At 39.9% G+C, this 24,339-nt stretch overlaps 1 protein-coding gene and 1 pseudogene across 1 annotated transcript in view; both read right to left on the bottom strand.

The window, feature by feature from the left end:
• Positions 1-23,604, bottom strand: part of CLIC5 (chloride intracellular channel 5) — a 153,490-nt gene extending 129,886 nt beyond the window's left edge. Inside the window, exon 1 of the mRNA XM_039854078.1 lies at positions 22,982-23,604. Within this exon, the coding sequence (XP_039710012.1) occupies positions 22,982-23,512 (531 nt within the window). The 5' untranslated portion in view covers positions 23,513-23,604. The remainder of the gene's footprint in view (positions 1-22,981) is intronic.
• On the bottom strand, positions 16,501-16,616 carry LOC120596374 (uncharacterized; annotated as a pseudogene).
• Positions 23,605-24,339: the final 735 nt, after the last annotated feature.

Genomic DNA, 24,339 nt, shown 5'->3' with positions numbered 1-24,339 from the left:
CTTACAGCAGAATTACGAACAGATGCCAAACCAATTTGCTGCTCTGTAAACTTTAGAATTTAAAATACTAAGAGATGTATTGGCCTTCCAAACACTAATAGTGTTTCTGCACTTGACGAACCTTGTTGCTAAGGAAATGGGTGTTCTCTCTTCTACTTTTTGCCACAAAAAAACAAATACATTTCAGGCAGAATGGACTTCCCTAGTATGTCTTCTTTTCTCTTGGAGTTCTGGAGATCAAGAAATTGACTTTGGCACTTGCAACAGATTTTTCAGCTTGTGTCTATATAACATCTTAATGTCTTCTTAAGATAACCAGAAAGAAGAAATAAAAGTTACAGCCTCCCCAAATCATATATATTATTTTAAATATGTATACAAAAAGTATATATGTTTATATATGTATAGAAAATAGAAGTATATGTGTGTATATTTATATATAATCTCATTAAGAAATCTTTGAGGTGAAGAGGTAGAATTTCTGAAAATGAAAAATACCGACTACAGAAAACTTTTCTCTCTGTCTCAACCATCAATAATGGCTCTTTCTCTGAACTCCTAGAACACTTAACTGAAGAACCCGGTTTGTAATCAATTCTCCTCTAGTGTTTGCAGTTACTCTTTCCTCTGAGCACTTGTGAGCTCCTTCAGGGCAGAAACCATGCTCCCACTTGTGCATCTCCCAGCCCTCAGGGCATTGGCAAATCTGTACTAGTGGCTCAGTAAACGTTTTTGGGTTGAGTTATGTTGAACCTGAATATCTGCTTGCTAGCTGTGCCTCTACCATTATCTTAATATGATTGGGGGAGAGCAATTATTTAACCTCGCTGGCCTATAGTTTCTACATGTCTAAAACGAACAAGTTGGATCAAATGATATCCATGATTCTCTCCAGAGCTAAAGATCTCTGAGTTTGTTTCTCTACCTCAAAGTCTTCACCTGCAAAGTGAGGATAAGCTCCTGATTAGCTCTAAGTGCAAGCCATGTATTGGATTAGGTTTCTCTCCTTTTTTCTAAGTGTTGTGATCTGTAGCTCAGGCCATTTCTAAATGTAGGATGAGGAGGTAACCAGCCATATGATATGTTTAGAGAATGCTCAGATGTCTTTCCTTTTCACAGCCTAACTCTTGTAACAGGGTAACTGAATTTTGTAACAACAACAACAACGATGAGGATGACAACAACAACAATCCCTTGTATTTGTTTAGTATGTCACATTTTACAAAATACATATTATCTTTTTATGCTCACAAGTGCCTTACAATGTAAGAAAAGTAGATAGTATTCTCATATCACCAATATGGAAAAGTGGGGCTTAAAGAAGTTAATTTGCCCAGTGGCAACCATATTTATGCCAGTGTGAATTCGGCCTGGGTGATCTTTCCACTGCACTCCCCCTCTAAGCTTAGGCATCATGACCACAAAGTACATCTGTTAATTTGGTGGGCTGGGGGTGGCATTTAGGGCTCATCCACTCAGCCTCTTTTTGCACCTGCGTTCGGCAAACATTGTTAATGTCTAGCGTATTTTAGTCTCAGGCGTAGTATGATACCAGTAAATTAATACAATATTTTCCACAGTGTATTTCATAAAACACCCGCATGATGTAAGATTTCCCTGAAAAAAAGAAAATCTTGTGGTTAAATAATTGGAAAATGCTCCATCCACACCCTCTTTTAGAGATTTGCAGTACATATTTGCAAATTGAAAGTGCTGAGAAGTCCTGTATAAAGAGCCCTGTTTAAACACTTTTAAATTCAGTAGTAAACTCTGTTTAGAACACATTACTCATAAAATATTATTGACAGGTTCCTACCCACAGACCCTCCTGAAATCCTGCTGAAATAACAGTACAGAAGTACGAAAAGGAATAATTTCACACACAGACACACATACACACACATACACACACATAAGCATACACACACAAAGGAGAACAGAGAAAACTATAGCCCAGAATAAATCCCAAGGGACTGCAAAGGAGGTGGGAGCCACATTCCATGCCAGGACCCCAGAGAAGCTGTGGGCTTGGAACTGGTCCATCCCATAGTGAGCAGAAGGTGCCATGTGGGGTTCAAGTGGAGCGACTCACTGAAAGTCTATCTTAAAACAACTGTGATGGATGGGAGCCGACTTCCACCCTGTAGATGGAAGCAGCATTTATCTACAAGCTCGAAATGGAAAACCATCTGCTGGGCTGGGCAGAGGCCATGCTTCCAGTGTGGCTGTGGCGCAACCAGCGGAAGGCCTTTCTCCTCCTGCATGTAGAGATCCACTCCCTTCCTACTCAGCCTGAAGTGAGGATGGTCGATTTGGCCTCTTCATAGGGTAGCGTTCCCTTTCCCCCCACCCCAGCCCTTTGAAAAAGGAACAATTAAAGAAAAAGATGAATGTCAAAAATGAAAAATTTAATGGAAGAGCTGGAAAATACAAAAAATCTTTCAGAATAGAGAGAAAAAAAAGAGAAAGAGACAAACGATGTGAGAGAAATAACAATAAGCAGATGCCAAACTCAGAAGGGACAACATCCAATTAATACAAGTCACAGAGAAAATAGAGGGCAGGGCCACACCTGACACGTGATACACCCTCTCAATACAACCATTCAAGTGCCAGACGCCAAAAAGGCCAAGTCTGTGCCCCTGGAGCTGGCCGGCATTCCAGTAGGGCAGCAAATAAAGTGTAATGCCAGAGGTATAAAGAAAACAGGAGAATGAAGAAACAGAGGAATAGAGAGGTGCTATTGTGGATGGCGAGGAGATGCTATTTGAGCAGAGACAATGAATGAAGTGAGGAATTGAGCCATATTCAATCAATATTCGCTGAATGAATGAAAGGATGAAAGCATGTAGATGGAAGAATGATAACGGTGCTGAGTAAAGCACACCACACTTTTCTCATCTGTAAACTGAGAAGTTCTATTAGATAATCTCCAAGGCCAGTCACAATTAGAAAGGGGCCTTCAGTCCCACCCAGTAAATCCACTTTAATTGTTGCGGTCAAATTCGTGATTTCAGAGAACACTTCTTGTCTGACAATGTGTTAAGAAACACCAAGCAACACTTTATCACAGTCTCAGCGAACTATTTTCTCCAGGGCCTTGGGAGCTAGGGTTTTATACTGTGGCTATTTTTAGTTGTCTGCAATGGCTGCTGGGACCTATTGCCTCAAGAGGCTGAGGAGAACTTTGCCCCAGGGTGGGGCATTCCATTCTGTAATCTTGCCCTGAAGAGCTCTCTAATTGAGATTTGACAATCTGCAACCCCTGAGAACTAGATACCTCCTTCATGAAATGCAAGATCTGGTCCCTGTGCTGTGCACGCAGCAGTCAGCAAGAAATTGTCCAGTTATTTTGATCACTGCATCAATAGTTCCCATTCAAAATCTTCTACTGAGATGAACAGGACTATTTTGCTCTAGTATTGGTCAATGCTTGGAAAATCTTGGTTGGAGGCGGGTCAGGGGACAATGCCCCTCATCCCGATTTTCGCAAGAGCAACTCAGGGTCTGCGCCCCAGACTGCATGTTCTGTCCTTACAAGTCAAACAGGGACTGACTGGCATTCAGGAAAGTAACTTGAACAGTCCAGTTGGGAGATTCTGAGCTAGGTATTTAATCTGCCACTTCTCTGCTCCAGACTGTAAAACCCACCACTGCAAAAATAATTTTCCCAAAGCATGGTTTTAACCTTGCAACTTCCTAGTTTAACCCCCACGCCCCAGGCATTCCCTGCTACAGATGCAATATACTCCTAAGGCCTTTTGCCATCCAGGCCAATCTCCAGGTATAATTTTGTTTCTCCCGTGCCTTCACATCAGCTCCTTTATGCTCCATCCAAACTATAGTATTGAGTGTTCCCTATAAAGGTATTTTCCCACCTCCATGCCTATCATAAACTGAATGTTTGTATCCTCCACAAATTAATATTGAAATCCTAAGTCCCAGTGTGGCTGTATTTAGAGATCGTACCTCTAAGGAAGTAATTAAGGTTAAATGAGGTCTCAGGAATGGGACCCTGATCCCATAAGATTAGTGTCCTTATGAGAAGAGATACCAGAGAGCTCACCCTCTCTCCTCCCTCTGAGGGCACAGTGAGAAAGCCACCATCCACAAACTAAGAGCTGTCATCAGACCTACCCAGAGCTACTATGCGGGCACCTTGACCTTAAATTTCTAGTTTCCAGAACTGTGAGGACATAAATGTCTGCATTAAGCCTCCCTGTCTGTGACATTTTGTTATGCAGCCAGAGCTGACTGATACAGAGCCCTTGCATGTGCTGTCCCTCTTCACAGAGTGTCCCTTTGGCCATTTTCATTAGACTGAATCCTTCAAAGAAATGCTTTCTTTTCTGTGAAGTTTTCTCTAATCTTCTTAGCTAGTAATATTTTCCTCTTCCAAATTCCCAAAGAACATTGTCAGTACTTTCCTTTTGAAAATTTTCACTTTTTGATTTAATTATTACTTGTGAATATGAAATCTTTCCTACTGAGATAAAGGCCCAAGGAAGGAATCATGTCTTGTTCATCTTTTGTCGCCCATAACTATCTTTAACATATTAAACATGCCCACCGTCCTTTATTGAGTGCCCCCTCTGTGCTAGGCACATGTGAAATGTTTTCTATACTTAGCTGGAATCCTCACGATAACTTTAAAAAGAAAGATAATGTTATCTTCATTTAAAAATGGTGGAACTTACTGTATGATTCTACTTGAGTGTGGTACCCATAATAGTCAAATTCACAGAGAGAAAGTAGAACAGTGATTACTGTAGAGTTTCAGTTTTGCAAGATTTTAAGAGTCCTGTGGGTATATGATGGTAATGTAGCACAATACAAATGTACTTAATGCCACTGAATGGCATTAACTTAAAACTGGTTAAGATGTCAAATTTTATGTTATGTGTATTTTACCATAATTTTTAAAAATGGTGAAACTGAGGCACAGAGAGGTAAAGTAACTTGCTCTAGGTCATCAGGCTAGAAAGGGATAGTGCTTGGATTTGAGTCCTCTCTATCTATTCTTCTAGTTTTGCTTCATTCTGATGGTTCTTCTTTTCCCAAGTATCAGGGAGAAGCCCCTTTACCTTGGGGAAGGTGGACTTAGCCCCCGTCCTACAGTGTGATCCACTTATGACAGTAAAAAGTAGGAAGGCGCCACTGCGGCCTCATCGTGGAGTCAGCTGACCTCGCTCCAGACAGCCACACTTCAGAGCTCTCACTACACTGAAAAATAAAACCCTGCTTTTAAAGCTATTGTCAGAGTTTCTGTAATGAGCAGCCAAAAGCTCTTCTAACTCTCTCCAGGGAGTTAAAATTCATAGGAAACCTTATGAATACTATGAGGTTGTAATAAAGAATGAACAGGAGTCCCCCCAAAAGTGAGCCTTGGCCGTTCTCTTCTTCCCTCATCTCAAGCTGTAAAACCATTGATTGAGACTTTGGGCAAAGCAGAGTCACCTCATCATCACGTCCTGGTCAACACTCTCTCCAGCATCACTACAGGGCACAGCCCAGTCACATTTAGGAATGAGAACTCTTCTAGCCAATCATAATTCAGGTTGAGTTTAATGTTCCTTGCTGGAGGTGCTGTGTCCTGAGATTGTAATGACAGTGCCATGTTTCACAAGGTTTCTTTACATTTCCTATGGTATCTTTTTCTTAGGAAAACCAAAGAAATGATAGACTGGTCACATTAACTCTATGACATCAGGGACTGCGCCTGACTTGTTTGCCTCTGGATCTCAGACTTCTGGCACTAGGCTAGGCACAGAGAGAACACTCACCAAATGTCGGTTGAAGTGAATGAAATTAAGTCACGTCACCCTATAGAAGCCAGTAAGAGTTAAGCCTTGCTAGCCCATTTTACAAAAAGAAGTCAGATTAGTTTAAGAGTCGTGGACCAACTAGGACATGTCATGTACTCTTCAAGTGCTGGCTTGTGATCAAGGCCCATCTTTGCCCTCAAAGAGTTTAGAGTCCAGTAAGGAAGAATACTGACACAGTGGAGAGGTCTTCCTAAGCCAAAGAGTCTCTCTTGGATAGTTCAAGTGTGGCCCTGGGAAACACATTAAGACCCACCCTCAAATTTGGTTATTAAGTGGTTCCTGTCCAGAGCTCTGATGACATGAGCATTTTGATTAAACAAACAAACAAACAAACAAACAAACAAAAAAACAAAACTGAGGCATTCACTAGGACAATTCTTTGGGGTGGTTTTTCCTAAATATTTATCTATCATTAAAATTAAAAATCAAGAAAAACAAGCTAAGTAAGCATGAAAAGATCAAGTAAATACAAACTATTGCAGCTGCTATTAAAAGAAGAGATATTCAATGTAAATATACGTAAAAATAAATAATCCCTGAAAAAAAAGAGATTGGAGAGGGATGAGGGGTGCTAATAGTTGTATGGCACTTATTTAATACCTATGACTTTTATATATATTAACTTGTTTTCTCCTCACGATAATACAGTGAGAAGTTAAATAAATTTCCCAAGATTGCAGAGCTAATAAGTGACAGGACCAAGATTGAATCACATGTCTAGCTCCAGGGTTTCAGCTTTAAACCACTATGCTAAACTACCTCCCAAGGTGACATAAAATTGAGAAGGACAATATAATTGCTGAAGCCTGGATTCTCCTTCCTGATGCTACCAGCCAGCCTGGTGCCTACATTTCCTTCAGAGTTGAAGGCCTGCCCCGTCCATGAAGCCTTCCCTCTCCATCTCTGAATGCCTTCTGTGCTTAGTCGGTACTGTGAATCATTTCTTCTAGAACCTGATTCTAACACTACTCTTGTATTAATTTCTAAATGCCTCACAGTATTAATCCTTCCTCCTGAGCTGCTTGTTCAGAGTCTCACAGAAGGGGCCCCCACCTTAGACTGCTCTTCTATCTCTCACAACATGTGCGCATGGAGTGCAGAGTGCAGGCTCAATAAAGATTCATTGATCCGTTGATTTGAAACAGATTAAAGGGATACATAAGAAGGAATAGGCAATTGACCTGAGCTCATAGTTGTAGCTATAAAATTTTTATTATACAATAAGAACTTGCCACACTTACAAAGTTTTTCAACCTTCACCCCGGAATTAATTTTCTCAGTAAACAACCTCCTCCCGACTCCTCCACCCCCAGATAACATTCCTTGCTTTAACTTGGCAAGTTGTCTTGACTGAGGAGAAGGACCCTGATCTCTGTGTGTGGGTTCCAGGCATAATATTACATTTGGCCCTCATAGCTGGAGGGGCACTATCTTCAGTCTTCAAAGTTCTTGCAGTGTTGATGGCTAATGCTTGTCACAGAGACACTCTCAGTCAGCCTGGGGTTAGCCAATGGAGAGTGACCTCTTCACTGAGATTTCAAGGGCTGATTGTTGCTAGAAGGGTTTCCGTGAACAGTTACCATTTTATTTATTTTTATTTTTATCTTCCATGAAGCAACTTTTAATGTATCAACACTTAAAAATACACCGTGATTTAATGAATGAAACATCAGTACAGCTGCTCAGAATTGAGATCCAGAGAATTATACTCTTATGAGCTGTCTTTCCTGTGCTCTGGTTTACAAGGGTATTGGCCTAGAGACCAGCTTAGAATTATTTACTCATACCTGGAAGATACAGGCCAGGAAATTCTAAGATTTCACAGGCTTTTTCTGTTCCTAAATAAAATGCTAAGAGCTCTCTGAAGGTCTTAAAAACAATTGACCCTCCAAATATGTATGCTGGGCACCCTTCCTCCTTTGCGGGTCAAGGAAGAAGGGAGTTTGTGACTTTCCCTGAAAATAAAACAAAACAAAACAAAATCTCTCACAACTCTTCTAGGAGACTCTGAAATGTATTAGAAATTTCAAAACTGGAACAATGCCATCGAAAATTAAATTTCTTAATGCTCGAAGCTACTCCAAAATAATAAAATTGGGAACTCCAAAAAAGCCCCAGAAACAGTTACCATTTTAAACTAACTGGCTCATATGAACTTGGAGCATAGATACAGTTTATAGATATGAATATTTTTCACTGGTAATTTTTTTAATTTTGTGGGCAACACTAAACCCAATCACCCAACCTCTTATTTTTAGACAAGGAAATAAAGGCCCAGAGAGGAGCCTGTGACCACACAAGTGGTTGCTCATCATGCCAAATCTGAACCCATGTCACCCTACAATAGTGCTGTCCTATGAGACGTTCTGTGATGATAGAAGTACTTCATATCTGGACTTTCTAGCACAGTAGCCATTAGCCACATGTGGCTGTTGAACACTTCAAATGTGGCTAGCATGACTGAAGAACTGAATTTTCAATGTTCGTTTTTTATTTAAGGAAAATAGCCACTCATGGTTAATAGCTATCATTTTGAATAGCACAGTTCTAGAAGAACCAAGCCAGTTTACAGAGGGTTGCTATTATAAACAGAAAAAGACTCTCCACCAAATTCCTTTATTTCTTGCCACCACAGAAGAACTGGAGAAAAATATTTCTGTAGAGGGAAAGAACAACATCAGTTGCAGTCCAATTAGCAAAAGGCACTCATGTTCATTATTCATTACCACCTCACATATTTACTGTTCAATTGTTATCGCTGGAAACTTAGAACATTAGTGGTTTCATAAATATGGAATTCTCATACTTATTTAGGCTGTTCCATGTTACAGTTGTGCACCAGGCTCTGGCAATAAAGCAAGGCTGATGGCTTCTGACAGGCCTGGCACTCTACTGACCCACAGACTCATGAAGGGATGTGGAAAGCTCTGCTTATATAGCATAAAAATGGGGCATGGCATAAGCCCAGGTTTCTAATTTTTATCCTTCCACAATTGCACAAAACATTGGTTTCAGGGCAAAATTCATGCTCCACTCACATAAAAAGTCATCTCATATTTTTAAAGGAGTGTTATCTAGGAGCGGAGCTGCCAGCCAGCACATTTTCCTATGTACACAACATGATTCAGACACAAATTCATTTCAGACACTTTGGCCTGGGTATCAGAAGGTACCAATCCAAGTGGAAACTGCAGCCAAGAAATCAAGAGAAGAAAGGCTGAGATTTGGAAGGGCAGCAATGGAAGAATGAGGAAAGACCACCAAGAGCAAAGATGTGTCATTAGAGACCAAAACCCAGATCACACACCCTCATACTCCCAATTACTGTGTACAGACGTGAACGTTGGACAGAAAGAAGGCTTATAGGAAAAAAGGGATTAATTTGGAATACAGTATTGGAGGAGAGCTCTACAAATACCCTGGACCACCAGAAAAATGACAAATAGGTGTTGGAGCAAACTAAACCTGAAACATAGCCAGAGGCAAAAATGACAAAACTGAAGCTGTTCTACTTAGGGCACATCATGAGAAAGCTGAGTTCTTTGGAAAAGACAATAACACTGGAAAAAAATAGAAGGCAGAGGGAAAAAAGGCAGACCAAATATGAGATGGACTGACTCCATGAAAGAAGCCATAAGCATGAGTCTACAGGAGCTGTTGAGGACAGGACATGGTGGACATCACTCATTCACAGAGTCATCAGGAGTTGACTCAACAACACATAACAACAACATCAGAAGGTGACTGAAAATAGAATTCCCTTTTGGCAGTAGTAAAGTCTACTTTTCCTAGGGTTTTCCAAGGGAACTCATAGAATCACCAGAGGCTTGAATAGTAAGAGGTTAAAAGATGAGAAGATGGAATTCCATTTTGATCTTGTGTTGGTGAATGATTAGCTAGGACATCTGTTTTCCTGTCTCATCGTTGCTGAGAACTTAAGGTGCATTATAAAGACTTTGCAAAAGACAACGTACTTTTAAAAGAAAGGTCAGCAAGCAACCTTTGACTAAAGGACAAAATATTTGCTATAGCTGTCTCTCACAAACTCACTTTAGTGTTGTTATTGTTAGATTTTATTTCAGTTAATCTTCATGACTATATTCCAAACTGTAATTCAATTTTGAATTAAAGGGACAAATATTTGAAAAAAAGGAGAGCAACTCAAGAGAAATGGGGATCTTAAAATCAATTAAAACAACTTCCACTTCTGGCCAGGATAGAGTAAAAGATTTACCCTTAACAATTAGGATATTATCTTAAACAACTAGTAAAGCAGACAAACTATATGAAATGATAGTTTTCAGACAGCGGCAACAAGTAGCACAGAACCCAAATAGAGCCTGACAGTCTTTCTAAGTTGAGGAAGTAGCAGTTTGGAGTTTGGGAAGGTCAAGGCAGCTCAAAATTGCAGATCTAAGTGCCAGTGCCAGAGTGAATGGGGCTGCAGAAAGAGAGAGAGAGAGAGAGAGAGAGAGAGAGAATGAGAACCAATCCATATTCTGCACTCTATGGAAAATTAATTCAAAATGGATCATAGAACTAAATATAAAACCTAAAGCTATAAAACTTCTAGAAAAAAATACAAGAGTTCTTTGTGACCTTGGATTACATAAACATTTCTTTGAACACAAAAAGCGCAAACCAAAGAAAAAAATTGATAAATGGACTTCATCACAATCAAAAATTTCTGTCTTCAAAAGACACATGAAAATGAAAAATGAAGCCACAACTTGTAAACTATTTGCAAAACACTTATCTAATAAAGAAATTGTCTTGAATATATAAAAACTCTTAAAATTCAGTAAGACTTAATGCTAAAATAATAATAAGTAAATTATTTAAACAGATACTTCATCAAAAACTTGATGATAGCTAGAAAGTACATGAAAAGATACTTAACATCATTAGTCATTAGAAAAATGTAAATTAAAGCTGTAATGAAATACTATTGTACATTTCCCAGTATGCTTGAAACTTAAAAGATAGACAATATCAAGTGCTGGAAAGGAAGCAACTAGAAGTCTCATACAAATTCTGAAAATAATTTGAAAGTTTCTTTTTTTATATAGGTTAAACATTCACTGACCATATGACTCAATAATTTCACTCTTAAGTATTTGCCCAGGAGAAATGAAAATAAAATCAACACAAAAGCTTATATATGAATGCCTATAGCCACTTTTATTACTAATAGCCTTAAACTGGGAAAGAATCCAAGTGTCAATCAAATGCTGAAAACATGAACAAATTGTGATATAATCATACAATGGAATACTGCCCAGTAATAAAAATAAACCAACTGCTAATATATTTTAAATATTATGCCAAAGTGAAAGAAACCACACATAAAAGATTACATAGAGTTAAATTCCATTTATCTGATACTTTAAAAAGGCAGAACTATAGTGATAGTAAAATATGTGGTTTGTAGGAGTCAAGGGGTGGCTGAGAATGGACACATGGTAACAGATCAAAAGATAATTTTTTGAGGTGATGGAAATGTTCTAATCTATGATTGTAATGCTTGTTAAACAACTGTGTACAGTTGTTCAAAATTCATTGAAGTGTACACTTAAAATTGCTGAATTCTAATGTATGTAAATTAGGTTGAAATAAAATCGAACTCTTCCAAAATCAGGGTACATAATAGGATATATGGTATAAGACCACCTGTATTAAATAAAAGGGAAGAAAAAGAGATAATTTAAAATATATGAACATATGTATATATGCTCGAATGTGCATAAAATGTCAGGAAGCACATACATATAAATTTTAGAATGAACTGCCTCAGAAAAAGGAAATGGAGTATCTTAGGGCATATGGTGCGGTGGGGGGGGGAGATTCTAGCTTTTGTACCTTTCAGATTTTGAACCGTGCAAACAATAAACCTATTCAAAGTGGGGAGAAAAATCGGTTGGGTTCCAAAACCTGCTTTTCTTCTATGTGATTTGAGTCAAAATTCTGTTTCTATGTGAAAATATCTCTATCTTTGTTTCTCGCCATTTCCTCTTTTCCTTGTTTTAAAAATCATGGGCTGCCTAAGTGTATGTTCAATACGTACTTCAGAAAGCATGAGAATAATATAAATTTAAGATGTGAGAGAAAGAGGGTGGGGTGTCCCTGTGGGAAGAAGACTATTTTACTGTTAGAGAGAAAGAAGCTTCCATACAGAGCAGCTCTCAGACTCAACTGATTCAGTCTAGTTTGTTTGTTTGTTTGTTTGTTTGTTTGTTTGTTTGTTTTACAGATGAGAAATTTAATGTCCAGGGAGTGCAAACGACTTCTCCCAAGGTGCATGGTTAGTCAGTGTCAGAATGGGGTGGAGGTGGGGGTGGGGTGGGACATAGCTCTTAAGTTCTGCTAAAGAGATAATATCAATAATGCAGGTGACTTAACACAGAGCATGATCCACAGTAAACATTCAGTAACTATGAATTTCCCCTTCTCTTTTTTCCCCTATGTCAGTTGGCTTCTCATCAGGATACACCAACTATCTATCCCCAACTCGATGAAAAACATCAAAGGCAGTAATACAGGGACAAAATACAGGGATATTCAGCTTTCCTTGTATACTGACCAAATTTCCTAGAACACACTAATGAGCTTTCTTTTCAAAAAATATAACTTAACTACTCTTCCCATTACTAAGTCAGTTTAATTCAATTTGACAAATATTTGTCAGCCCTGATTATGAGCCAGTCTCTGTGGTATGGTGGATGTCTTGGAGAATGGGGTGGTGACACACCCTTACCCAGATGATTGTCATAGTAGCTGACAAGCCCTAAGATGGAGGGAAACACTGAGGGAGGATCACTCAAAATGACCTGGAGATTCAGGGGTGGCTTCTGAAGGAATATGAGTCCAGAAGGAAAAGGAGAAGTTGGTCTGATGACGGAGGGAGGAGATGCGATAGGCAGAGCAACTGCTACGGGCAAAGCCAAATGAGGCAGAACAGCATCCGTGTGTGGGGAGCTCAGCATTCCTATGGCAGAATGAATGAGGCAGGGAGTGGTGGGAAATGAAACCAGAGAAGCCTTCAGGTGGTTAGGGGCAGGACATAAGGCCTTGCATGTGGTGCTTGAGTGTGAACTTGATTGTGTAAGCAATGAGCAAGGCTTAATGCAAGGGAATTAAGTATCTGATTTGCAATTTTGCTTCCAGGAATTGTCTTTACTCCAGCAGGTAGGTGAAAACTCTCTGACAGTTCAGTTCACTTTGACTAGTATTTACATATCATCCTGTGACAAGCCTCATGCCCTATTGGACACTGTGCTGCAGGAACAAGCACACATGGTCTCTTCCGTGAAGGAGCCAACGTTCCGGTGAGTTATGCTTTAAAAAATGGGAGTCCAGAAAAGGATCTGTCATGTCACTCACTGTTCTAACACCGTTCCTCTTCCCCAGTGTTGTAACCAGCCGCCCTACTCCAGTCGGTTGATGTCCTCTCCCCCAGCGCTGACACGACTCATTTTCTCCTGGTCACTGTGTTTCATTCGCCTTCTACGTCTATTGACAGAATGGTATTTGGTCAATTACACTGAGGCAGAAACAGAAAGATAGGCTCGGGAACACGGACACATTGACTTGGCTATGGTGACATTCTTACGAGAGGCCACTGTTTGCACTGTAGCACTGACCGCAGGTGAGTCCCCAAGTCTGTTGACTGGAACATCCCAACAAATCGAATTAAGCACTCAGAGTAGTGGCTTTCTGCCCAGCTTCAGGACGACACCAGGAACACACCAGGCATTCTCATAATGTCAGAGAACTGATGAGATGCAGGTGTCAAGAGTCCACCGAATTCTCACAGAATCCCCTGCGTTCGCTGGGAAATCTGGATCTTAGAAACGGCCCTCCATGTGCAGGGGTTCCCGTGCTTCAGCTCAACTCAATCCCACTTTCAGGGGCTGTAGTGGGTTGAAGGGTCCCTCTCTCCTCAAATATATGTCCAACCAGTACCTGTAAATGTGACTTTATTTGGAAAAAGGGTTTTTGGAGGTGTAACTAAATTAAGAATCTTGTGATACAATCGTCTTGGAGTAGAATAGGCTCTCAATACATTCATAAGTCTTAATAAGAAAAGAGAAGGGAAAACAGATACAGAGACACAAGAGAGAACGCCATGTGATACTGGAGGCAGATATTGGAGTGATGCAATTTCAAGCCAAGGAATGCCAGGAGACATTAGGAGCTGGAAAAGGCAAGGGAGCCTTTTCCCCTAGAGCTGTCAGAGAGAGTATGTTTCTGCCAATATCTTGACTTCAGACTTCTGGCTTCTAGAACTGTGAGAGAATAAATTCCATTGTTTTAGACCCCCATTTTATGGTAATTTGTTACAATAGCTTTATGAAACTCATATAAGGGGCTTGGAGTACCACTCTCATTACTGCTATAGGCCACTGGGACAAGCTTTCCTCCTGCCTCAATGCACTAAGGATCCTGAGGTAACTTATTTCCTCCTTCCTTCCTTCAATCATCATTTAAGTAGCCATGGACTAGGTATATAAAAATGGATAAAGGCAGACGCTCTTTCAAGAGTAGTTCAGAGCTAGAGAGAGAGAGAGAAAGACATAAAGAGGTAATTATAACATAAGCTGTGGGCTGAATTGTGTCTCCCCAGTATTCACACATTGAATCCTAATTCCTAGTACTTCAGAATGTGACTGTACTTAGAGACAGGGTCTTTAAAGAGGTAATTAAGTTAAAATGAGCTCACTAGAGTGAGCCTTAATCCAACATGACAGGTGTCCTCATAAGAAGAGAAGATTAGGACACAGTCACACACAGATGAACAATCATGTGAAGACACTGGAGAAGACGGCCATCTATAAATGGACTTCAGAAGAAACCAACTCTGCCAATGGCTTGATCTTGGACTTATAGCCTCTAGAATTGTGAGGGAAAAAATTCTATTGTTTAAGCCATGCAGCCTGTGGTTTTTTGTTATGGCAGCCGTAGCAAACTGATATACTGAAATAAGAACAATGAATGAGCTCAGGCCAGGCTGGAGAGAGGGGAGAACAGGAAAGGCTTCCAAAGAGGTGATATCTAGGCTGGGTCTGAAAAGACAGGAGGTTATTCCAGGAGGGGAGAGCACTGAAAGAGAACAGCTTGAGCAAAGGTCCAGAGTATGAAATTGCATGAAGTGTGTAGAGAAATACAAGTCAACATTTTTCAAGGCAAAGGGTGAGTGGGGACTGGCAGATGACAAAGTTTTGGCTAAAAGCCTGATTAAGGCTTTTTTATGCATTCTCTCCTTCCTGGCCTTTTTCCTGGGGGCAATGGGGAGCCACTGCATAGCTAGAAGCAGGGAGACGGCATGGTCTGATGGGCTCTTTATCTGGACCATTCTGGTGACTCTGTGGGGACTTCTGGGGAGGCAGATGAATCTAGAGGCAGAGTGACTAGTAGAATAACTGTGGCTAAGATGATAGAAGCCAGTGGTGGCCAAGATGGAGAGAAGAGAACATTTTCAGAAGTGAAATTAACTGGACTGTTGAGGAGCAAAGAAACAGAAATCTATGCTACTCAAAAGTTTTAGTTTGTGCACTTAGTAATGCTGCCTACCAAGGTGGTGGGAGTAGTTGTAGTTGAATTTGACATTAGATTTGCAGTCCTTCAGGGTAAAGACGTTCAAAATTTGCCTTGGAAAAAAGGTGGATCCTAATTTGGGGTATGTATTTCAGAATATCATGGCAGCTTCATTTTCAGAGCTGACATAATTCCCACATGACAGTCAGGTAATACATCTTTATTATTTTTTTTTTGTAAGGGTTCCTTTCGTGGTTTCTCTAGATGCTAAGGGCTTATAGCAAGTGACTAACTCCACAGGAAATAAAAAGTGTTGTTTGGGCCACTCTTAGAACATTCTTCTTCTTCCATGAGAGGGACATGGAAAGACAAGGCATGTGTACCCAGGTAGGAAAAGTGGGATGCATTACAGAGGTAATAACATTGAGGATTCAGGGACCCTCATGAGATCATCTCCCACAAAAAAAAATTGCATAGAGTTTTAGAATATTCCCAAATCTCCTGAAGCATATTCATCTAGCACCCCAGGCTTGGAATGTTAATATAAAATTTAAAAAGTGCCCTGGATAGAGAGGTCGAAGTCCTGGCTCGCTACTCATTTGAAGGTGACTTTAGACAAGTTTCTTAATTTCTCTGTTTTCTATTTTCTTGTCACAGCGCTAGGATTCTATGACCTCTTTGATGGCTACCACTGATTCGCAAAGCAAACTAGTTCAGATGGGCACCTAGAAAATAAGTTTGAATAAAATTAGGACTTGGTTGTGTTCTCAGCATCCTAATCAAGAAGAAATTATGACAAGAATAGACATCTTTGTTCAAACCTGCTCATGGCTGCATTTTTAAATGATTCATTGTTTCCGTAAAAGGATAGGCGGGCACATGCAACAGGTTCAGACTTTTATCTTCTCATGAATGTTTCCAAGGATAAACTTTAATGTGTCCTTTTCATTGACATTAGAGCAGACTGTTTCTAGGAATCACGGAATAGGAAGATCCTTTTGGGGCTCCAGCTATTTCCAGATATCTAAATCTGCGACTTTTTAGTAATCCAGCCAGGCTAAGCCAGACCACACAAACTACTACTACTACTACTACTACTACTACTACTACTACTACTACTTATTATTATTATTATTATTTATGCCTACAGCACCTGGTCTTCCTAGATGGTCTCCCATCCAAGTACTTACCAGGCCCAACCCTGCTTAGTTTCTGAGATCAGACATCGGGCATGTTCAGGGTGGCATGGCCGTAGACCATGGACCATGGCTCCACGGGGGCATGAACCCAGGATCTTCTGCATGTAAAGCAGACGTGCTAACCGCTACACTATGGAACTGCATCCACAAACTCACTTTTTATTAGAAACTATACTGAAACCACCTCAGTTAAAACTTTGTGCTGAATCAATATATCCCTCAAATATAAAGTAACTGGATACACATATTGATATTATATAAATCAGCTTCACACTGGTTAACATTTTCCCAGAAATTTGTCTATATGAAGCCAAAGATCTAAATATTTGGACATATCTAGATAGTAAGTTGAATGAATGAATAACTGAAGAAATGCATAGTCTTATTATACACCATGTACTTATTTCTAAACCCCTGGACTAATCTTAGAAATGAAGTTTGGTAGATTTCTTTTTGGTCCAGCTCTACAAGGTAGATAAAAATGCTTTTAAATTTGCTCATCCCTCACCTTAAACATTGCTTTGCTCATGATGTCCTCCTCTAAAATATTCTATAACTTTCTGTTGCCTTCAGGATGACATCCAAGTCCTCTTTTGCCATGCAAGGCTGCCCTCCTAGTTTTCCAATCTCATCATCTGTCCTGCATGTGTGCAGACCTCTTCACTCCAGCCGGATAAGTCTAGTCCTACCCAGGTACGTGTTTGATGTGCCTCTGCCTAGGCTGAGCCCACTGCCTGGAATATGCTTACTGGCTCCTCAATTAAGCCACATTTCAACATCCAAACCCAGCTTCGCTTCTCTTATTTTCTCAGTTGAATTTTATAGCTTCTCATCTGCAATGATGAGTCTTTGTTTGACTCCAAGGAAAATTGACTAAATGTATTGCTTATGAAAACTCCCAGGAAAGACATGAGAGGTGAGGGGTCCTGTTCTCACCAGATCTTGATCAAGAACAAAACTCCCAGGCACACAGATGGTGACACAAAAAGAAAGGAAGAAGTTTTTTTTTTAATTAAACATCCCTGTCAATATAAAACTTGAATCTTTACCCACAATATTTGTTTATTTATTTATTTATAAACTATATTAACATATCGCTGTAAGAGTACACTGTACACACCATGAACTATATAACATATTAACATTTAAGAGGACTAGATAAAATTAAATAGAAATGTTGCTTACCTTTTTAATTCTAATTATAATATTCTAATATGTCATACATTACATTGAATTCTCTGTTTTGAATAACATGATCCCTGGAACAACATCAGGCTCTTTTGCAATAGCAATAATAATTATTGACGAGTTTGCGACACTTTCCACTATGCTGACCTAAATTATAGGGAGTTGCTCCTTTAGAACAAAGATTCCAGGCTATGAGGCTAAGAAACATTGACTAGGGCTGTTATGTTGTCGGACTTTGGGGGATCACCATTTACATTTTCTGTGAATTATTCCCCCTAAATCTGATCAATGCATAACCTTTGTAGCCCTGTGTGAGGTCCCGTGAGTTCCTAATCAGAGACAGTTTCTGCAGATGGCTTCACGTGAGCTGAGGGAGGGAAGGAGTGTTGGACTCCTGCTGGCCTTTCCAACTACACCCAAATCTAGGATCATAATCATTATCAAGCAGTATCCTAGAGTAGATAACAGGTGATGCCATATATGTGCACACTGATAAAGTGCTGGAGCCGTATACTCTGGGAGACTATACAAAACTAAAGGCTGTAAGAGCTGGAAGGGACTGAATTTCAGAGATGAGGAAACTCGAGTCCAGGAACATTTCACAGCAAATTATTGACAGTGGTGTGTTAGAATTTCCTGAGTGCTCTTTCTGCAATATTATTCTGCTCATTTTAAGACCAGTAATGGAACTAATTGTATCAGTAATGGGACTAACTGTAATAAAATATTATTTATTAAATGTCTAATAACATTTATCAAAAATGCTTAAAATAAAAATTTTATTTTATGGATGGTTCAAATTCATCATAATAATAATTAAGGCTCCAGTATATTGAGCATTTACTATACATCAGATACATACTAAGCAATTTACATGAATTACCTTATTTCATCTTCATAACAATCCTAAGAGGAACATATCATTATAATATTCATTTTACCAGTGAAGGAACTGAGGCTGAGAGAATCTGAACAATTTAATAGACATTTACTTACTAAGCCAGGTCTCAAATCCATGCAACCTGACTTTAAAACCTGCTCTGCAACATATACCTTCCTCCGCAGTCAATGATACCAATTATGTGCAAAAAAAAATGGTTTCCATTTGTACCATTTTTCTTTGTAGTAACCATCGTCAATATTTTTTTCTTTGCACTAAACAAAATACCAGACTGCTTCTCTCTCCTCTCCTCTCCTCTCCTTTCCCCTTCCTTCCCTTTCCTCTCCTCCTCCGCTCCCCCCGCCCTCATACACACACACAAAAACACAATAGGAACATGTCTACAGGTCCCTCAACGTCACGAGAAAGCAGCAAGACACATCTCATAATCCTATGTGGAAAATTCTGAACCAACAACTCCTCCTGGTGGCCTTATGACATAAATGGCATCTTTCACTAGAGATTTGTTTTTCACTGGATCTCAGCCAATGACCAAGAAACTATTATTTCTTTTCTCTTATCTTCAAGAATTGTGTTTCTCTGTTATCCCATGGGAGAGTTGGACCTAAAATGTGTAGTGTTAATCTCTTACCCAGGGCTGGCATGTAGCAAGTATGTCATAAATGTTGGATGGATGGAGAGGAGGAAGGAAGGAAAGGAAGGAAGGAAGGAAGGAAGGAAGGAAGGAAGGAAGAAGGAAGGAAGGAAGGGAAGAAGGAAGGAAGGAAGGAAGGAAGGAAGGAAGGAAGGAAGGAAGGAATGGAAGGAAGGAAGGAAGGAAGAAGGAAGGAAGGAAGGAAGGAAGGAAGGAAGGAAGGAAGGAAGGAAGAAGGAAGGAAGGAAGGAAGGAAGGGAAGGAAGGGAATGTATAAATGACTATATTAGCACATTTTCTCAATCATATGTTCTCGGACAGGGGATCTATAGCTGAAAAGGAAATAACATCTTCATTCATTCAGTAGACCCCCTAGAGTCAGTCTTGGCTCTATTTTCATGATACTTCTCATCAACCCATCAGCAAAACCTCTGGGCTCTCTCTTCAGAATAATCCCTATCCTACTTCACACTACTTCTACTGCTGTCACTACAGGCCAATCCATCATCCTCTCTTGCCTAGTTTTCAATTGCCTCCAAACTGTTCTCCCTGCCTCGACCCTTTCTCTGTTATCAAAAAGAGAGCCAGAATGTTCCTTCTAAAATCCTCTGATGAATTTCCACATCACTGAGTAAAAGTGAAAGTTCTTCCAATGGCTCATGAGAACTGACATGATTTATGCCCACCTCCACCTCTCTGGGTTCATCTGCTACCACCTTACCTCTCTCCCTTACCTCACTCCAGCCTCTCTCCCTTACCTCACTCCAGCCATGCCGACTCCTCGTTCCCCTACTTACCATTGCTCTGTCAAATTTTGGGAGGCTGAATAATGGCTCCCAAACTTGCCATGTTCTAATTCCTGGAACCCATAATTTTTTTTCTTGGTGACAGAAGGGACTTTGCAGATGCAATTATATTAAGACTCTTAAAACGGAAAGATTATCCTGGATTACCTGGTGGGCCCAAACTAATCACGAGGCTCTCTATAAGAGGGACATAGGAAGAGGCAGATCAGAAGAAGGCAAGGCAAAGATGGAGGCAAGGGGATAAAAAGCGATGTGATGTGTGAGCAATGAGCAAGGAATGAGGTCGACTTCTAGAAGCTAGAGGAGGGAAGGGAACAGATTCTCCCCGGAGCCTCCAAAAAGAACACAGCCCTGCCAACACCTTGATTTTAGGTCATATAACTCATTTCAGATTTCTGACCTCCAGAACTGTGAGAAATTGATTTGTGTTGTTTCGAAGCACTGTTTGTAGTAATATGTTACAGCAGCAATAGGAAATTATTCTGTTTTATGATTCTTTATGGTACTATTACCATTGGGCTTATTTTATATTTACTTATTTATTTGTCCATCAGTTGTCTCTCCCACTACAACGCAAAGTACATGGGAGCCAGGATTTTGGTTTCTTCGTGGTTGTAAACCTAGGGCCTGGCACAATAACTACCTGTTCAGTGAGGGAATAAATGATATATTTTAATTAAGTAATTGGCCAACACCCTGAAATAGCTGATCTTCGATAAAATGTTGTTTGAACACAGAGTTACAAGCCTGCATGACATTTTCACCGACTTGTCTAGAACAGGTGGAAACATGTACACATGAGCTTGGGCTGCATCTAAAACAGCCCAGGAGAAGAAATCCCAGGACTGCATAGCAACAAGCCCTGCTAGGAAGATGGTGAGCATCTTAAGCCCTGTCAAATTTGAGGGGGTTCCAGCATCCACTCCGGGTTGTTGGGAAGAGGAAGGAGTCTGAGCAGGTTACACTCATACCCTCTACTCCCATGCAAGACGAACAACTCCTGTTTTTATCTGTTTTTGTATATTACATTTTGTATATTACATTTCCATTCAACATTGAATAAGTGGGATGGGGTAGAGGGGTAAGAAGCAAGGATGCTAACTGTTCCTCTTGTTACTGAGTTCTGCTAAATATCCTTAAAAAGGAGTTCACACACAAGAGGTCGATAGTACACGCTAACATTATGGTTAACATAATTATACTAAAAAGAATGTCAACTTAAAGATTTAATTAAGTCTGGTATTTGCTTTACAGTATTACAAACCATAAATAATTTAGTAATCACACATCACTATCCCACAGTTTTTCCTATTGATGGAACCAGCTAGAGATGCCAATACTTCTATTTTCTTCTACTTCTTTTTGGTTCAACACCAGTGGTAGGCTAATTTCTGGTGAAATCAACACTTTGCCAAATTTACAAATAATTGTCTTGGTGCCAGTGATGAGGATGATGACCATTCACCCTGCCTGCTGCGTAAAGTTGCAGGATGCTTCTGTCCTGAGAAAAAATACAGCTAGTCCTCACTTTTTAAAAATGTGGTTTTTTTGGAAACCAACACAATGGCGATGTGGCTATGGAGGCTGGAACGCTGCTTGAATGTATCAGCTCCGACTTCGCCTTCTCCGTGGACCCCCTGCAGACTCCCTCCTGGAACTGCCACAGCACTCCACGCATTCCTATAGTCACCAACACTTGCACGTTAAACATGTGCAAGTCTGTCTCCTGCTCCACATTGTCAATTTCTTCAGTGCAAGAGCCCTGTCTTACACAGCCCTCCCCCACCCCCGCCCCAATAATACAAGGCAAGCTTTAATATAATACCAAGCAAGCTTTGTCAGGTACCTAAGTATGAGTCAAACACTCTGATCGTTATTTTTAAAAAGGTCTTGTGGTAGAATAAAGGATACATGATTTACACACAAAACAACTAGGGAAAGTACAAAGTAGAAAATAATAGTGCATTAAACTAGCAAATAAAGTATATTTCATTAGAGGAGTTATTGGAAATGAGGAGAGGGAGAAATGAGTGTGGGCTGAAATTTTGTAGGCTCATAGAGTAATCATTTTTATTAGCAAAAAATGGCAGTATTACTAATATGTTGTCTTCGTATTTTAAAGAAACATGTAAATATGAATATCGTGGGATCCTAAGTTTTGCGGGGGAAATATTCTGCCATCTTTATTAATAAAGATCATTATTTTTAGCCCTGAAATGCTTTTTATGTTTTAATAATAGTCATAGCCATAATCTTTATTACAATATTAATCTAATACAAAGATCACCAAAGTTCTTTGCTTAAATATCATAAGCATTAAACATTAACACTGGCGATTAGTGTCTTACTGCTACGGAAATCATTTTACTTCATCAGATATTTTACTTATATTGGTGCCCAAAGAGCAAGCTCAGTGACAGAGGTAACATTTATTGAGCACAAATCTGAAATAACTCTGACCTTAGAAATGTCATGAAGGAAACTCTAGCATCTGACTGCAGATTTGACTTTCTCTTACAAACTTTGGTTTTGTTTTTTCAAATCATGCCAACGAAGAAAATTTAACCAGACAGGAAAATGTGCTTAATGTCTGTCACAAGATAAGGGTCTGAGCAACAATTTCTGCTCATTTGTAAGTGAACTCAAAAAATGCTTTGCCCGCGGTATATAGAAGTCAATGATTAGACACATTTTAAATGCCTTTCCAGTTCTTGCAATTTTGAGCTGTCCTGGGTGAACTCTGGAATGACCGATTTAATCAGCACTACTCTTGACAAAGTACTGAGATCCGAGGACCCCGACACCATGCATCTTTCCCTGATCACTCAGAGCAAAATAAAACATCAATTATACCATCCGTACATGCAGGCGTGCCTATCAGAGGCAGCCCTTACCTTCACAAAGAGGGTAATCTGAGGGTCTGTGGAAGATGATTCATTTTCTTCCAAACCATCAGCAGCAGAGCAGCAGGTGAGGGGACCTTCACTGCTCTCCAGGACGGTGAAGCTTGAAGGAGAAGGCAGGTCTTCTTTCATCATACTTCCATTCTCCTGTGGCTCTGCTGGGCTAGGCTCCTGGTCTTGAGTTGTTGAGTGTAATTCTTCCATCGAGATGTCCTTCACCTCCTGAGGCCCACCTGGTGGAAGATCCTGGGCCTCAGGACATACTTCATCAGGCAGGAGGTCGCTTTCTGCTTTTGGTTGGGAAGAGGCCCAACCGTTCTCTTCACCGCCAACAGCATAAACCGGTACAGAGTTATAGTAATGAGATTCCAGCTCAGTGGCATATAAACTGTTTTCTGACCTCGAGTCTTCAAGCATGTCATCATTATGGGCGCTTTCATTTTCTGCTGGCTGGTCTGGAACCTCATACATCCCCACTTTTTGGACTGTGTCATAGATGGTGCTGTATTCTTTGTCATTCATGTTTATTGATCTGATAGATCCTTTTGCAAGCAGACCTGAGTGGATCTGAAGTGAGTAAAGTGACAGAGGATGCTGCACTTCCTTGCAGAGGAGTCAGTGGGCTTTTAAAACACAGAAACTAGCAACAGCTATCAATGACAGGTCTCTAACAATCATTAACCAGAGCCTTTAATCAGCAAACCACAAGTCCATTGGATGAAAGATAAAGCTCACATATTCGGTTAACTCTTTCACCCCAAGGACATTTTTAACTGACTCTGAGGTTTTCCTCATCGCCAGTAACTAAGTTTCTTTGGATCGACTACAGGTTGAATTTAATTTCCTCCCAGTCCACAGTGAAATTTCTGAATATTTACCCATTTGTCACTAAATGGAGCTCAATCTTTCAACTGACCTCACGTGCTGACAGCATTCAAGAAGTCCCTGCAATTCAGTGGAGAACAATTCTTCACAATGGTAATATCTATTTATAGCTGAATTCATTACACAAAATAATTATTTGAATATTGATATCCTATGATAAATGAGTTATATGTACTTCAGTTAGGAAATGAATTCTATTTTCATTTCTTATCTGGAAACAGCACTAGGTAAATGACAGAAGGAAAAAAAGATAACGCTCTGGTCTACGGGCACATCAGTACAGACCACCAAAAATAAGGGACTTAAAGGTTTATGGCTTTGAGGTTTTTTTTCCCTCTTAAATCTGGGTGATTATCACAGTGAACAAACATTCACTAAGAATCTATTATGCACAGGATTTCGAATTGAGCACTAAACATATTAGTTAGAAGATAGATTCTCTGTTCTCGAGGGAATTTTAAGTA

This window comes from Pteropus medius, unplaced genomic scaffold, assembly GCF_902729225.1.
Source record: "Pteropus medius unplaced genomic scaffold, Ma_sr-lr_union100, whole genome shotgun sequence".
Lineage (NCBI taxonomy): Eukaryota > Metazoa > Chordata > Mammalia > Chiroptera > Pteropodidae > Pteropus > Pteropus medius.
The sequence above is the reverse complement of the archived record's forward strand: the minus strand, read 5'-3'. Positions and strand labels throughout refer to the sequence as shown.